The following is a 17,750-nucleotide window of genomic DNA, read 5'->3' as shown; positions in this document are numbered from 1 at the left end:
AAAAGACACCACAGCGAAATATAAAGTATGTACTAAAGATTAATCTTTAATTACTTTAAAATTTTTTTTTCCAATACTTTCATTCCAAAAATGTCTGTACTGCTCCAATCTGGTTTCTAATATAGTTGCCTGCTTTATAATTCCACATAAATTCCTTTTGTCTTGAAATGTGTATGTGCCTATTCATCATCCAAGTTAACACTACATGGTCATTCTCACCAACTGGAGCAAGTGTGAAATCTGCCAAAATCAAATCCCGTATGATCAAGTCATTAACTCTTGTTCCTCATGTCTCCTCCACTACATGCTGCCTAGGATAGTTGTTCCTCAAGAAGTGCAAATATTCAGCACTCTTAGTATTGTATGCGACTTCCTCCGCTCTTATACTGCTACAGTTGAAGTCCCTAATAATGATCACTTGCCAAACTAATTTGCCTAAACATTTCCTGGTCTATAATAGCATCCCACAAAATATCTTGTCCTGTCCACTTCTGCCTCAACACCACATACTCTAAAAGCAATTATCATTTTCCCTCTGATTCTCTACTCTGAGAGTGCACAAATTTACCTTTCCTATCCTGCCAAAATATGATACCTTGCAATTTCTACCCCTGTCAGAACTACAAAATTTTCTCAGTAAACCAAGACTGTTACCAACAGTCCTTAAAGAGATTGAGTTAATGCATACTCATTATCTTTATTCCTAACGGCTCTTGCCATTTGTATACAGATAAACCAGTGTACTGTAAGTTTTCACATAGCAATTATTACTCTCTGCAGACTCCACTTGGTTTTGTGATATAGAATATACCCTCTAATTTTTCAAGCCATTGTCCTTACATGAAGCCATTCCCTGCTATTTCCCATCCTTGATACCAACAGTCCCTAAAGAGATTGAGTTAATGCATAAACTTGTTATCTTTATTCCTAATGGCTCTGCCCTCTATTCTCAATACCTCAGATGGAAAGGAAAATGCAAGTATTTATACTATATAAAGTTCAGGTTATTCAATGCTATTATCAGTAAATATTCTACACTATGCAAAAGTAACAAAAGAGTTTGTCAGCAACAGAGGTCCCAAGGTTATGGATCTGTCTTGCCGGTTGTTGGCTCCCTCAAAAATCCAAGGGCCAACAGGAGCACTCTGGACACCCCAGGAGGCATGATGCTTTACAGGGATAGCATCCCTGTCTCCATACAAATTCCAGGAAGCCAAACTCTTACAAAGAAAAGACAACTCTCTCCAGGACACCCGTAGACTTCAGTTGAGCTACCACACTTGGCCTGAGAGGGGGGCTGATCTCCATGTCCGGAAATATATTAACCCAATTTCTTCTTGATCTATCAGTGGGGCAAACTCATGTTTCTCACAACACCCCACTTCAGAATGGATTTCTCCTATCCCTCAGGACTGACTGACTCATGTTCAATTACTGTTCACATAGAACCATTTTCCACCTGTCCTCACTTGCAGGCCTGGTTGGTCGAGTGGTTGGAGTACCTGCTCTCCACCATACAGACTGCAGGTTCGAATTCCACCACTTGGGTTGGGCATGGATCAGTGTTGGCCTGTACATAAGCACTGCGACGCTGCAGCACCCCCAAGGAAAAAATGAAAAAATTAAATTTTGTTTGTGTTTATAAATAATAACAATGCTTACATTATATAAATGCAGTACATGTTAAAGGTTACAGCTTATGTTTTGACATTGAATAGTTAATTGGAATTGTTCGATTAACGCTTTAGATTACGAAACAAATGCACTGCAATCTAACACCGATATTCGTTTGCTCGTCATTGCACGTTATGTCATTCCCAACTGTAACTGCTCAAACAGCAGTGTATTCTTAGTATGCTTAATCGCCTTATTTCTGTGAGATATGAAAACTTTATTGGTGCACGTGCATGGTGAACTATTTTTTGTAAATCTTATTTTATTTTGTTAAAATAATATATTTATTTATTATAGATACAAGGCTGAATTATGACGAGTGTCACTGTTGAAAATTGAAGAGAATATTTTTTTCAATTATTCATTACACGAAACAAATGCACTGCGATCTAACGCCATTATTCGTTTCCTGTCGTTGCATGTTACATCTAGATACACTGCCACCTGGGCAGTGTTAAGGCTTCTTAGAGCCTTAGGCAGTGTATCTTATGCCTGCACTCATTATTTCTGTGAGATACGAAACGTTTATTATTGATGCGCGTTCGTGGTGAACTATTTTTTTGTAAATCTTATTTTATTTTGTTAAAATAACATATTTATTATAGATACAAGGCTGAATTATGACAAGTGTCACTGTTGAAAAATATGAAAAGAATTATATTTTTCGGAAGCTAAGAAGTTTTGTATGGTGTCTTTGTGTAAATTCCTTAGCTATAAACTCAACAGTTTATAGCTACAGAATTGAAATGTTCTCAAGCAAGCATGAGTAGAATGTATTGAGACAGTATTCAAATAACTGGAGTTTTCAAATAAGTGCTGCAATAGCGGTAGAAAGGTAATAACTACATCGAGAGATCAGAGGAGATCTCTGATCTCTAAATCTACAACGTTGAGAAGAATTCACAAATTGGGGTTGAAATCACATGTATCTAAAACAAAGCTGCTTATGTCTTCCAAACAAAAGGCAGCCAGAGTGCAATGGTGTAAGCAAAAACTGTTGTGGGGTCAAGAGGATTGGAAAAGGTACTTTTTAGCAATGAAAGTATGCTTTGTGTCCCCCATGGTCATCAAGGGATATGTGTTTGGTGTCTTAAAGCAAGAAGCATTTGATAAAGAATGCATGAAACTTTCGGTGAAATTTGCAACCTCTATCGTGGTAGGAGCTTGTATGACTGCAGTGTCCAGGTGGGCAGTGTATTGTGCATGAAAGACTGTGCATTGTACACCTTGGAAATGATGCATGTGCATCAATTCCAAAGTGTACCAAGAAATTCTTGAGCACTTCATGTTACTGGTATAAGATTTATGTGATGGTGAAATCCTTTTTCAGCAAGATTCCTTGTCACACTTCTAAGACCACTACTAGATGGCTCAAAGAAAGGAAAATCAATGCAATTCCTTGGCCAGCAAGCTCACCAGATTTAAACCCCATTGAGAATTTGTGAGGAAATATGAAGAAACGTCTTCAAGAAGTTGCCCCAAGAGATAAAAATAAACTTATTTCTAGTCTGCAGATCATATGGGCATGTTTTGATTAAAAAAAAAAGACTGAAACCACTACTAAATAATAATATGCCCAAATGTTTATGAATGCTCATAAAAGTTAAGAGTGATGCAACAAAGTACTAACTATCATGTTTCTCTTTGACTAATTTTTGTGCATTTATTTTCGCATTCTTCTAATATTTTAAACGTTAAAATTATTTTAAGCTGTGAATGTTTTCGAATAAAGTTTTCTTATAATCTTACATTTTTGTGTGTTTACATAGTTACATAATCTACAAAGTATGTAGATTTAGATTATGCTAATTCATGTTGGATAAGGGTATTGCATATACAGTGGTATATTTAGATTTTGCAAAAGCGTTTGATAAATTGTCACATGACAAGCTGGTAATTAAATTGGAACGGATGGGGCTGAACAGTAGATTGGTTCACTGGATTGGAGATTGGTTGTCTGATAGGTATCAGCGAGTTGTCTATGGAGGAGCGATATCCCAGAAGAGGAAAGTTACTAGTGGTGTACCTCAAGGGTCTGTTTTGGATCCATTGCTGTTTAATTTGTATGTAAATGATATCTGGAGAGGTCTGAATGGTGATGAGCAGTTGTTTGCAGATGATGCAAAGTTGGGCAGAGCTATCAGGAGTAGTGTGGATGCTGTAGCTTTGCAAGAGGACTTGAATACACTGTCTGAATGGGTAAATAAGTGGGGATGTCAATTCAATGTCTCAAAGTGTAAGGTTTTGAAATTTGGGAAGCAGAGATGGGATGTAAAGTACACAATCGGTGCGAATATCTTGGAAGAGGTAGAGGAAATGAGAGATCTGGGAGTGATTGTAGACAAGGACCTAAAATTTCGGGGACATGTTACTAAAATAGTGAAGACAACACAGCGGATAATGGGAATGATGCGGAGGACATTGACTTGTAGAAGTAAGGATGTTATGGTTCCTTTGTATAAGGCTTTGATCAGGCCACATATGGATTACTGTGCACAGATCTGGTCACCTGGTTTTCAAAAAGATGAAATTGCGTTGGAAAAAGTTCAGAGGCGATTGACTAAGGTGGTTTCTGGTCTCTGGAATGTAGAGTATGAAGACAGATTGACAAAATGCAATTTGCAGAAATTGGTGGATAGAAGGAGGAGGGGGGGGGGATATGATCGAGACATATAAGCTGTTGAGTGGTTATTACCAGATTAACGTCGGGGAGGTTTTGCACAGAATGGGTGAGGATAGCAGGAGAACAAGTGGTCATTCCTGGAAGCTGTATAAGGAGGGTGTGAGGAGCAGGTTTTTTGCATGGAGAGGTGGTGAGTGATTGGAATGCTTTGCCCGAGAGTGTAGTGTGTGCACAGACAGTGAATATATTTAAGGCACAGTATGATAAACTGTGTGTATAACAGTGGACCTCCCACGATGAGTCTTTGACTCCATGGAGGTTTTTATAATAATAATATTTTGCAATAATTATTTTCTATGTAATAAATTAGAATTGCAAATCATTCAGCACATTTACTTTGATTATTCTAATTTTTTGATTTGGAGATGTATAGGTTTGCAAATAACCTTTTGGGGGTGGGAATAACATAAAACAAGGGGGGGACACTATATAAAAAAAAAACGCAGAATTTTTATTCAATGAGCTTATAAATGAAGTGTGTAGATGCATATGTAAAATGGTTTGAGATATAATGTAAAAGAAAATTGTATGTTCTCCATAAATGATCTCAGAACAATTTTTCTAAACAGCCTTGGAATGAAAATTATATATGAAGTTTTTTTTTTTATGTAGTATTTTTTCCCGCCTTGTTTTATGCTATGAAAACTTGGCTCTTCAAAGATTAATTCAAGAATTCTTAATCAGCATATCCAAAATTTCAAATATGAGATTATAAATAATTAGATATCAATATGCCTAGACAGTTTCAACCTCAAAAATTTTTGAAAAAACAAAAAAATTATATGCATAATTAATTCATTATACATCTTTAATATAAATTAATAATTTTAGCTAATTTATTACCTATAAATGTTTTTTTTTTCAAAAAATATATATTAAAAGAAAAATCTTAGATTTAATATGGAAATGAAGGATAAAGAGTAAGCAGGAAAGACACAATGTTGTCCATAGTTAACTGATAAAGTGGTTTTAAAAAAAAAATAAAAATTACATTCAAATTTATACACAAATAATACAAAGTAAGTAACTTTGAAAAATAAGTCACAAACCCTCAACAAGCTTTATTAATCCAACACTGGTCCCATAACATTTCCAATACATCTCACATCTGCAAGATGTTTCCAATACATCTCACATCTGCAAGACTTTTTTTTTTTTTTTAATTAAAGAAGTGACAGTGTAACATCAAAATGTTTCAACCATCCACATCAACAAACAAGACTTTTGGTATACTTGATGTCAAGATCAAAAATACTGAAAATGCACATTGGGAATTTTACAGTTCATTATATATTGTCTGAACCTGCCAGACACATGTGCAATTTGTTTGCACCTAATTGGCCATGAGATATTATTCAAAAAACTGCTTTTTTGAAAATATTGGCTGGAAAGTTAGAAGTAAGGAAGACAACTAATTTTAAACAGTATTTCATCACTGTTTGAAGTATGAGTTTTTAACATATCTCTTTCTATCTCTCTTTGAAATGTAATATCATATTCAATAATGTCTGTAACGCAATTTTACTATGCCAACAATTACAAAAATATCCATTTTGATTTAACATAAAAAGCAAATCATACTTGATATGAAACTATATTGTTTTCATCCTGTCATGAAGATAATTCATGTGCAAATTATCGTTTGCTCAAGTTTGGATAAAATAAATGATGAAAACACAAAATATAATTTATGTGAAGTAAAGAAAGTAAATTATGTGAAGCATACTTTACTTTCCTTCCCTGAAGGAAAAAAAAAGCAGTTTAGTAAATTAAATATGCAGACACAAGAACAGTTAAAATTTATCCCTAATTAGTGTACAAGCTTGATGATACAATTAAAAAACTACCATACAAAATAAATTATATGATTATACAAACTGAGGACTTTAAATTTCAATATGGTGAGTTGACTACTACTTATTAGTATCTCATACATAGCACACTTTAATGTTACAGCAAACAAAAACAATTGATTTTTAAATCTATGTTCAAGATGCAAAAAATAATTGCTTCAGCTATATCACAAAAATTATCAGCCATTGACTATATTTCGAAGTCTAAATATAGCTGCTTGGCCAAAGAAAGCCAATCACATTGTAAACAGATCAATCATATTCACAGTTTCTTCATTAGGAAAAATACAAGCTTTCCATCTCAAGAAAACTTAAGCTTTGTTGTAACAAAGTAAGTAAAGATTTTACATATTTGATTTTTTTCCTTAACATATCCTTTTCACTGTACAAATATATATATATATATATATATATATATATATATATATATAAATAAACACACACACAAACACACATATAAATATATATATATATATATATATATGAGAAAGTAGAATATTCCCACCTATAATATATACATAAACAATTTTTTTCCCTCTCTCTATAAACAATGAAAGCTGTTGATTGATGATTAAAATATATCAAAATTCATTTGACCTTATGGATATTGTACTTCATTAAGATTATGATATTGGCACTACTGTTTTAGAAAAGTACTGATAATGCAATATATTCTGATCATATGCTATTTCCAGTAAGCTGTCAGAATTATTGAAATATTCTGCTTCTGTTTTTTTTTTGTTTTTTTTTTAAAACAAACTGAGTTTCCATAAGGAACTAACCACTATCATTCTGACAATCCAACAATGTTAAAAGTTGAGCAATGTAACTAGTTACATTATTTTTGATCTAGTTATCTAATTAATAGCTGCATTAAACAACTATTTGATTTAGTGAAAAAAAATTAGTATTTATAAAATTTAATTTTTTTTAGCAGAATTCACAAAAATAAAACATGAGAAGATAAGAGTTGAGCTATCCAGGTGCAGCATAGGAATGTTGGATAATGGCAAATAGATTTTTAATAATTCCACTGGTTACACTAATTACTGAAAATAGTCACTCTTCATAAGGTCACTTTCTGGGGCTAAAGTCGTTTATGGCACAAAAGACTTGTTTGATGAAAACTCCCCTGAGACTGTAAAATGTATAAGAAGTTTAAGATTTGTTTTTTTTTTTATATATATATAAAAAATTCAACAGATTTCGAAATATCATTTTACAGTATCAGCAAAAGATAACCACAAATTTTAATAAATTTCCGTTGATTAATATTTATATATACTACTTGCATTGATTAATTCACTATTCTCTATTTTAAACTGTGCAGCATATTCAAAATGCCAAACATTAAAAGGATTTAACCTGAAACTGCACCTATAAATTTTTATTCAAACATGGTAAATCAATCAATATCCTTATCCTTTTCTGCAACAACATTAAAATTCAAAAATAATCATTTTTAGAAATTACAGCTGTAGTTTAAAAAAAAAATCATTTTTAATCCACATTTATAAAAATTCCATATACATTTTGAAATATGCTATTTATTTTTTTAATAACATTTCAAAATTTATCATAAAAATTCTCAAAGTAAAAACCTGATTATATACTCTTAAACTCATTCAAATTAATCACGAAATTCTCTTCATGTGAATCATGTAAACTTTTATGTTAAAATGAACTGCAATTTAAAAACACTATATAATACAAAATATTAATAAAATAATTTTTCAATTATTTTATTAATTATGAATGAAAACAATTCCTCATTACTAAATCAAATTAATTTTACATCTTTGTTACATCACAAAGTAGCCCTAAAATCCTGTGTAGCATTTTTTTTTTAATGCAAACCTGACTTTAATAAAGAAGTATCTTCTTAAAACTTCCACATTTAATCAATTGGATAAACTATTTATGTAACATAGCATGTTATATTTAAAATCTTATTTAGACAATTTAATTATAGTTTATTCAAATAACTAACCAGTGATTATTTATGGTTAGCTACCAATGTAAATCCATACTAAAACTTTCAGAACTTCTTAATTTAAGATCTAAAATTAGATTTAATTGCATTTTCTAAACAGACAACTATTATAAAGCATTCTGCTTCACTCATCTTTGTTGGTTTGCCTCCACCACTCTTATTTTGTCAGTGGATGCCATTGCAGATTTTCTAAATAACATACAATTTTCTTCTATTGTTACTGTAGATGAATTATTTTCTTATTATTTATTTTTGGAGAATTATGCTGAAAACATTCCTGCAACATCATGCATCTGCACAAATCTGTGCATGTTGGTGCTAGTGCGACACTGAATCTAATTCTGGTAAAGTCTTAACTGTGCAAAATTTAAAAGAAATTGGCACCCAAACAAGAGAATCTACAGAGTGATAGTACACTGTGTTGATTCTAAGTGGAGTAAAATTGATGTGCTTATGTATTTTCCTGAGGATACTAACCTATAGGAGAAGAGCAGTTAGTCAGAAATTATTCCAGATATGTAGAATGGTGAAAATAGGAAAAAAAAAAATCCTTGTGAATTCCACCCATTAAAGACTGTATACCTATAGTACTATAGGTGGGCTAAGTGTCAGATAAATACCACATCAGTGTTATAAGATTATCAAAGGGCATGGCTGTCTTAAAATATAACAGTTGCATATAATGAAGAATAAGTATGTTTTCTTTTGTCCCTTTTAGGTCTAAGTAGTGGTGAATATCATGTCCACAAAGAAGACTGTTAAATTAAACATACACCAACATATATTATTATTTTGTTAACCATTGTATCTGTCAGCTGAAGCAAGGCAGAGTGGATAATTTAAGTGATGCTTTTGGATTTTGGGAATGGTGTCAAAGGGACAACTTTAGTCAAATTATAATGACATGTTAATGATGTGATTTTACAAAGAAATGTTCTGGCCATACCATGACTGTAGGACATGGTAGTTGCTATTTTGAACCTATTATACATTATAAATTACACTCCTTAGTTATTCTATTTTTCACAATTATAATTTATTACTTTTACCTAATAACTAGGGTTTTATTTGAATTCAGCAGTGCAGCATTATTTTGTGTTATCATATAAAAATTTTTCTATCAAAGCATATTTTAAGAATTTTAATATAAATTATTTAAGGTGAAGGAAAAGTGGACAGTTATTTGAATTCCTGTTGACTCCTAATCACAGATAAACTGATGACAGATTGCAATGCAAAAACATCATTTTGAAGAATTTGGGTAATAACTGATTTTATCAGAAATAATGCTGAAATTAGATATCTATATTTAGGAAAAACTTAAATAAGCACTTTAAATATGATGTTAATAAATTTAATTTAAATGTGTCCAAACTGAAAGATATTTACTTCTAAGTTCAATGGTAATATCAATGATATTAGAAAAATAGACCAAAGAAAATTTGGACACTTGTTTCTCTAATTTTTTTTTTTTCTATATGAGAACTATGCAATTCGAGATGATATCTTGGAAAACATAAGTGCATGGACTGTGAAATAACCTCCCAATATCAATATTAGCAATTAAAAGTATCTTTTAGATAATTAGGAAATAAACTCGTGGCAAAAGAATACAGGAAAGCCTAGTTAATTCAAACTTGAACAGCTTTGAGTAAATTATCTGATGTGAATCCTATTGTTTGCACATGTAGCACTGATGTGCTACACAGATTTTGCAATCTCTCATGTGTAGAGTTACTATATAAGAAGAAAAAAATTCCTCCACAGTTAAGTACAGTTCTACATGCATTCACTTTTATTTTGAAATTGACTGATTTATTATCTAATCTATTCCCAATAACTTCAGTTGATTAATCAGTGCAATTACAATCCAGAAAAAAATACTTGTCTCAAATGAATTTATCTTTTGACTTGGACTTGACAAAAGCTGATGCCTCACTTACCAAGTCATGGCAGTGATTCTTTAGTCAACTGCTGTAGTGAGTCACTGACACTTATTATTCTTACTACATGAATCATTAGGATGAAATCAACCTTCCATAACTCTAGTTCTTAGTTGAATATTATTAGTCCATCATATTATGATATATTTAGCAAAAGACACTGTACTGGCAAATTGGAATTTTATTAATTCAATTAAAACTAAAAATACTCAGTCTTGGACAAAATATATGAATATCAAAAGTGGATTGAACATACTGAAAGAAAGAACAGTTCAAGGCAACCCAAAAATATACTTTGATGCCACAGTCAAAGCACACAGAAGTCAGGGACAACTAAGGAAAAGCTGGAATGTGACTGAAATAAGTGACCACTGGACCTAAATCTCTGAAAAGAGGATGATTAATCCAATTAATAAAAAGAACTAGAAGTACTTTTCAAAGTGCTCCATTTTTTTGGGGGGGGGGTCATTTGCTTAATGAAAAATGTCCAAAAATTTGTGCTCATCTCTTCAGGTTACACCATTCAATTTAATGAAATGACTAAAATGAAAAGGGAGAAGAGAGTTTCTCTGAAGATACCTCTACTGGTTACATCAACCAATTTCAAATTTGGAATACAGGCATTCTTTATACTGATTATGCTCACCTGAAAATTTCAGAACATGAATCCAATCAGACAAAAGTAAAAGGAGTTGTAAGGGGAAAGGATTGTGTATATAATCTATGTTTCATTTACAGACATCTCCTACAGGATGCACCGTTAAAGTAATTTTGACCAAAGCTGTCTTAACAATAATTAAAGTTCTCTGAAAAATTCAACATAACCTGACTAAAATAAAAGAGAAGGAGGAAAAGAATCTCCTCCACAAGATACCTCTACAGACAAACAGTTTTAAATCATATTGGAAATATAATTATTTATGGTGTGTAAGGAAATTCTAGGAAATTCAGTCCAATCAGACTAAGACAAGAGGACCAGTGTAAGGGAAGATTCATCTTAAGTCACTGGTACAGGTCATCATAGGTCAACCATTTTTAACAAAATTTGGAATACAATGATATCTTATAGTGTTTAAGGTCCCCTTACAACTTGTACAGAAATGGACCAAAATAGAGATAGTTGTAAAGGAGGGAGAAGAGAGAATAAAGGGATAATGCCATATACACTAGTATAGATTACATCAAGTCAACCGATTTCACCCAGTCATTGACTGTTTTATCCAAATCACCATAAAAACAAAACAAAAAATAAAATAAAAATGAGTGGTATTTCTTATATCCCATAGTCCAGTTTTGCATTTTATCTAAATCGTACAAAAGATCAACAAACTCTAAAAAAAAAAAAAATTACTACAAAAATAGTATGCTAATTCGATTCTAGCCAAACAATTAAATCACAGATGAATACAGAGTATATAGATATGCAACGCATTTGAAATTATGAACTTACAAAATACATTAAGAACAATAGATTTTATTTACATGTTACTACATTGGTAAATAAACGGAGTTAAGAAATTCTACTTATGTATTTGCACTTGGAAAGAACCTGTATAGAAAATGCCATCTACAAGACAGCTCAAGAGTGCAATGGAATGCAAAACAAGAAAGCATACACGTGGTAACAAAGACTAAAAAGGTGGGTGAGAAGGGGAAGGGAAAGGAAAAGAGTATTTACACTTGAATAAAGAAAAAAAAGTTAAATATTAACTTTTTTTTCAACACCAGCAGCAAATAAACTACAGATTTATCAATTCAATTTATATACTGGAATTGAAATCAACATCTTCAGAGATGTTGATTTCAGATACTTATTAGAAATTTGCAAGCACTACAACCCAGGTATGTAGCAGAAATATATTAAAACTAACAATAAGCAAAAACTAGTTTGGGCTAGCACACTCTGAGGTTAGATAAAGAGTTACTAAGCTAAAAGTTTTAATTACAAATGTCCCAACTTGGGGTAACTTAAGGAAGCTATATCTGTTGAGAGTATGAGTTACTTCATTGCCTACAAATTCAAAACTCTTGAAATTCATTGGTTCTGTTATTCTCCTTCTGTTCTGTAAAATTAGTACTGTTTAAGACAGTACTTAGTCTCAGTGTTATGAATTTTATTTAGAAATATTTTGTGCAAGCTTTATTAATGAAACATGGTATAAACCTCTCAAATGTTCACATTGTCATCATATAAAAATGCTTTCTATATCCATAAAATACAAATGACAATTTCATTGCACATGCAATATTCATTGCAACAGTTTAAAAAATTATAAGCTAACAGACTAATAAAACTTACTGCAAGGTGAATGAAAATCAAATGAGGCAAAACATTTGTAACTACTGTACTTATATATATTCTATTATTTAACAATACTGAAGCAGTATGAGCACAACAGTCCAATTTTTCTTATACAGTATGCCATAATCAGTGTACAATATCAACTGTTCACATCAACTGTGCAGGTGCAATTAAACACCGAATTTTCCAATTAACTGGTAACACGGTCTTTGGTTAAAGTGCACTAATTTCAGAATGTATTTTCACTGCTGTTGTCGCTATTAACTATTGTTAGGTATGGTCTATTTTTGCTGTGATTAGCAGTTTGGATTAAAACAGAGCAGATAGCCTCAAATGAATTTATCAAAATGAATACTATTCAGAACAGGAAGATGTATGTGATCTTTCTAGATTTTTGTATTATTATTATACTAACTACGTAAGAATGCAATCAAGAATAGCTTTGAATAGTTATATGTGACATCTCATCTGCAGAAGTGCACAACATATAAGCTTATAATTAGTTATTTATAGTTTAATTTAGTACAAGTGTTTTTAGATTATTTAAAAAAAATCTTAAATTTATCTTTTCTTTGGCAAAGTGTTTTATGACAAAAATACCAAGCCAAACTGAAATTACATATGGCATATTTTATAACGAATTAAATATAATACTTACCATATGAATTAATGAATTATGTGAACATTTTTCTTTGTTGTATCAAAGTTTTCAGTATTACACATTCCAAACTAAGGTCAAGACAAAAAAAATGGGGAACTACTACAATGATCAAAATAAGCAAATGTATAATCTGTACACTTTAAATTTCAAATGAATGAATATTTTATTGCTTTAGAAATAATACCTAGTCATTTAAACCACACAACTGGCTTTATCATTAGACAATTTTTTTCTACAAGCAAACTATTTAAACTGTGTTAAAAAATGGGGTAGTAAGAGATGGTATTTTTTTACATATAAAAAAAATACTAACGTAGTCAGCTTTTTTTTTCTTCTGTCTCTTATTTCATCAGGAAATATGTTCAAATATAATTCTGATAACGTTTATATTAAAAATTATCTATAAATTAAAAATTCCTTTATCGCAATAAAAATAAAGTAAAATAAATTTTGTAATTCGGATTAAAGTTGTGGAATAAACACCTGAATGGAAAAAAAAAATTAAACTCATTTTCAAGTATGCTCAACCACCCAACCAGCCACATCGATCATATATATATATATGAAAAATACATGTTTTGTATCCATATCATTTTTTTAAAATAATATCTGAAGGTTATATTGACTTCAATGGATATTTCATTTCCATGTGATTATGGACTTACATATACACGTCCAAGCTGGTACAGTAGTTAATAGATAACACAACTTATTCAGAAAGAAAACTTGATAGATGAACTTATTTTACGTAAAAAGTGTTTCTTTTGTCATTGTTTCTTTAACCACCTAGCCTTGACACACACACATCTACCCTATATATATAAAATGATGAGCCTTTTTATGTCACGTTTTTTGAAACTCAGGGGCTATCCTGAGTGTTGAGTCTTCAAAATTCAAGTCATCAGAATTCAAGGAGAACCAGCCTACTAGTCTGAAACTTGGGGGATTGGGCGCTGTATGCGCCAGAACCCCCCCCCCCTTTCGAGTCTTCACAATTCAAGGAGAACTGGCCTACCAGTCCAGAACTTGGAGGGAGGGGCATAGGTGCCAGGGGGAAGAGCCCCCTTTTTGAAGACTTGACACTCAGGGGCTACCCTGAGTGTCGAGTCATCAGAATTCAAGGAGAACCAGACTACCAGTCCAGAACACGGGGGGGGGGGGGGGGGCTGTAGGCACCAGGGGGACATAGCCCCCCTAGTATACACACACACACACACCAAGGCATGGATGTGATGTGCTCATTTGTGCATCAAAATTGCAATACCACTGATACTGAAATTTCCATTGAAATAACATGTAAAAGAAATTTAAGACAGTTGATATATTTCAATCACATGGACATTTCGTGGTTAAAGGTAGGCATTGGTTAATCTTTGAAACCATTTGCTGAGTAATTTTAATTACCTGAACTATATTATATTAAACTACTTGGTTTTAAAAAATCTATACATAAATAAATGCATACATTATAATTTCGAAGTTTGAATAATTAAGGACTGCAAAATTAGGACTTCTAGGGTGGGAAGAAAAAAAATTAATATTTTTTTTCTAAAAGTATCTAGTGAGTGGCAAATACAATAGTGATTAAAAAAAAGTATATGCAATTTTCTTAATATGAAATTCACACTTGCAAAATTAGACTAAGTTCATATGATTTCTAATACAATGGCAAGCTGTGCACTAACTAATATATTATGATAAAGTGATTACATACTTAAAGAAGATGGCTAATTAACAAAACACCTGCTACTCTATTCACCACTATGTGAACATCATGCAAACATGACCTTAGGACATGTTTACATAGAGAGAGACTCAGAATAAGTATTATGTCACTTAACTAATGAAGTATTCAACTTGCTCATTACAAAGCCAGTAGGAGTACCGCTAATTCAAGAATCACATAAGTTGTTTTTAAGTATATTCCCACTGGTTAGCAATTTTGTGACATATGCAAAGAAGAACAGTTCCTTGTAAATACTCTTTAACATTAGTATCTGAATATGGATCAACCTTCATGATTTTTCTTTTCAGTATAAAAATAGAAACTATTAAATGTGTATTTTTTTATACTGTCATATGTAAATTAAATTTAAATTCATAGTATAAATTTTTCTTGTTCGCATTTTTAAATTAGTCATTGCAACATATTGTCATACACTGCAGTCATGAAACATGATTTAGCAATGAGAATTTGTTTCAATTTTTGCATATTAGTAAGGTCAAGAAACCTGTTTCTACATATCTATCTATGCAACTATAATGCTGTACACAGGATTTTATGTTATCTAATATTATAACTATAAATTAAAAAACACATTTGTGATTTTGCACTTTTGACTCTGTAAGTAGGCACATGTTTAATAAATGCCAAGGCAAGAAAAGTCAGATAAAACCAAATTACCATAATAAGGATAAATAATATTAACTGAATTTAAGATATCAAAAAGCTGTTATATGGCAAGACTTTCAACTTAGCTGTTCTGATTGCCAAGTTATTCAAAATACTTTATATACAATCAATATATTGCATTTCAAAGAAAGGCACAAATAGATGTACATATATATACACACACCTATATATATATATATATATATATACACACACATTTTCACATACTTTATATTCTTACTATAACCAAATTCTCATGGATAAAATGTTTTATCATTCAATTAAGGCGATAAGACTAATAGTGGGATTACTGTTAAGGAAATAAAATTATATCAATTTAAAATAAAGCACAAAAATCATGCTCACCAGTATGGAAATTGTACAGAAAATAAATATCTGCATGCAAAACAAAATAAGGAACTTACTGAATATAGAGAGAACATATACAAAAAATGTACAAAATAGCTCCTTTGCATAATGTTATTTGAAGTGAAACACAATTTATAGTTATAAATTATAATATATTCATCACTGTTAGGCTATATTCATCTATTGGTAACTCAATTATTTATGGCTTGACAAAGTGATCACATGTAAAACTTGCAGAAATCTAGATCTTTAATGGCAGGTCCAGTCATGTGGCATAGTATACTCTGTAGGAAAATAGAACTTCTAAATATCTGACAATACTGTAAAATGAAGTTAACATTGAAATATGATTTTGTAAAAGAAATATAATATTTGAGATTAATAATAAGAATAAAATTTAGGTATTTAGATTTCTATTGTTGCTGTTGGACAGTCTTATGATACCCTATTACCATACTGAAATACATAAAGAATGAAGGAACAACTTAAACAATCCAAGCAACTCCACAAAACCCAAAGCCCCAAGAAATATCTACATTCCTCCGACACTGACAGCTCTGTCACTTGGGAAGTGTGGACCTTTCTGTCCTTCCAGTGACTTATACATACAGCTCTTCTATGCCGTATTTTACTCTGGCAGAAGCAGACTGTTACAGAATTCTCTGGTAGCTGGCAGGATAGAGGATGGGGGTGCTTCAGATGAGACAAAGACCTCGGGGAAGAGGGGAGATCCACAATTTGTGAATGTTTTATGCTCCTATGTAGTTGATATGGAGTCACTGTTCCCGGCGTACTTTCTTCTTTTTCCGTTGAGGCTTAGCATTCTGCCAGAGATCTGAAAATAACAAAATATGATAACATTACACATAAAACACTGAATGGCAAAAAAGTGAAAGCTGAAATTCGATTAGGTTTGCAACAATTCTATAAAATATTTTAGTGCTTTACTTGGAGAGCTAAATTCACAGCTTTGCAAAATGATTTAACTTTGAGGGATAAACTTAATTAACCCCAAATATGCGAGTGCATGTTCCCATATTACTTTGGACAGCTTGATAATATGCTTGGGAATAAGTGAGAGTTGGGGTCATTTGGAATGAAGTTAGTCTTTGAGTTAATGTCATCATCCTTGAATTTTTTTTTTCTTTCTAAAAATTTATATTTAATGTAAAATTTATTCAGAATCTTAAGTCCTAAATATTCATTAAGATGTTTGAAACCTACATTAATGAGATAAAACCCATATGCAAATGACACTTTTTAAATAAATGAATTTCCAATAATTTATGATAATGAATAACTAATGAATGCATTTCTATTCAGTTGTATTCTTTCCCTCCTAAATGTGCCAATCATGTCATCCCATAATGTCCAGAGACCTGCATGTTTGCATTTACTTCATTTTACAGCACTGAGAAGAGGGAGCAAGAGTGCTGTGAAATATAAATAACTAACCAATAATAAACAAAAACTAGATCCAGTGTCTCAAAACACACAAACACACTTTATATGATATTTATTATACTTATACAGTATATGTATAATATATACAAACATATACAGTATATGGCATATAGTGAAACAGTTGCTTATGAAATGTTATTAATTAACCCAAGTATTCAAGCTGTTCAAAACCTCCAGAGCTCAGCTGGTTTAGACAAGCCCTTTGGTTGGAAAAACTCAGGTTCAAATCCTATCTATGAGGAATCTTTATCAGGTGTTTTCAATCAAATGAGGAGTTAGCAAGTCAGATGCACAGAAACTCGGATTTTTCATCCCTCAAAAAGAGGCAAACAAGAAGAACACACGCAATATACAGAACATATACAAAGAACACTATGGGAATGAGGATTAACCACCTATTCCATTGGATTCAAATG

The 17,750-nt window shown here is 31.7% G+C and overlaps 1 protein-coding gene across 2 annotated transcripts in view; it reads right to left on the bottom strand.

The window, feature by feature from the left end:
• Positions 1-5,394: 5,394 nt before the first annotated feature.
• The window catches only part of LOC150095200 (uncharacterized), a 113,543-nt gene continuing 101,187 nt past the window's right edge, over positions 5,395-17,750 (bottom strand). For both annotated transcript variants that reach the window (XM_090410489.1, XM_090410490.1), the window contains exon 8: positions 5,395-16,705. In XM_090410489.1, coding sequence (XP_090266615.1) covers positions 16,647-16,705 — 59 coding nt within the window. In that variant the 3' untranslated portion in view covers positions 5,395-16,646. The remainder of the gene's footprint in view (positions 16,706-17,750) is intronic.

The sequence above is a fragment of the Typopeltis vanoorti genome, chromosome 20 (assembly GCF_054136105.1).
Source record: "Typopeltis vanoorti isolate ZY-2024b chromosome 20, IOZ_Tvanoo_1.0, whole genome shotgun sequence".
Classification (NCBI taxonomy): Eukaryota; Metazoa; Arthropoda; class Arachnida; order Uropygi; family Thelyphonidae; genus Typopeltis; species Typopeltis vanoorti.
Note: the sequence above shows the minus strand (reverse complement) of the source record. Positions and strands in the feature narration are given on the sequence as shown.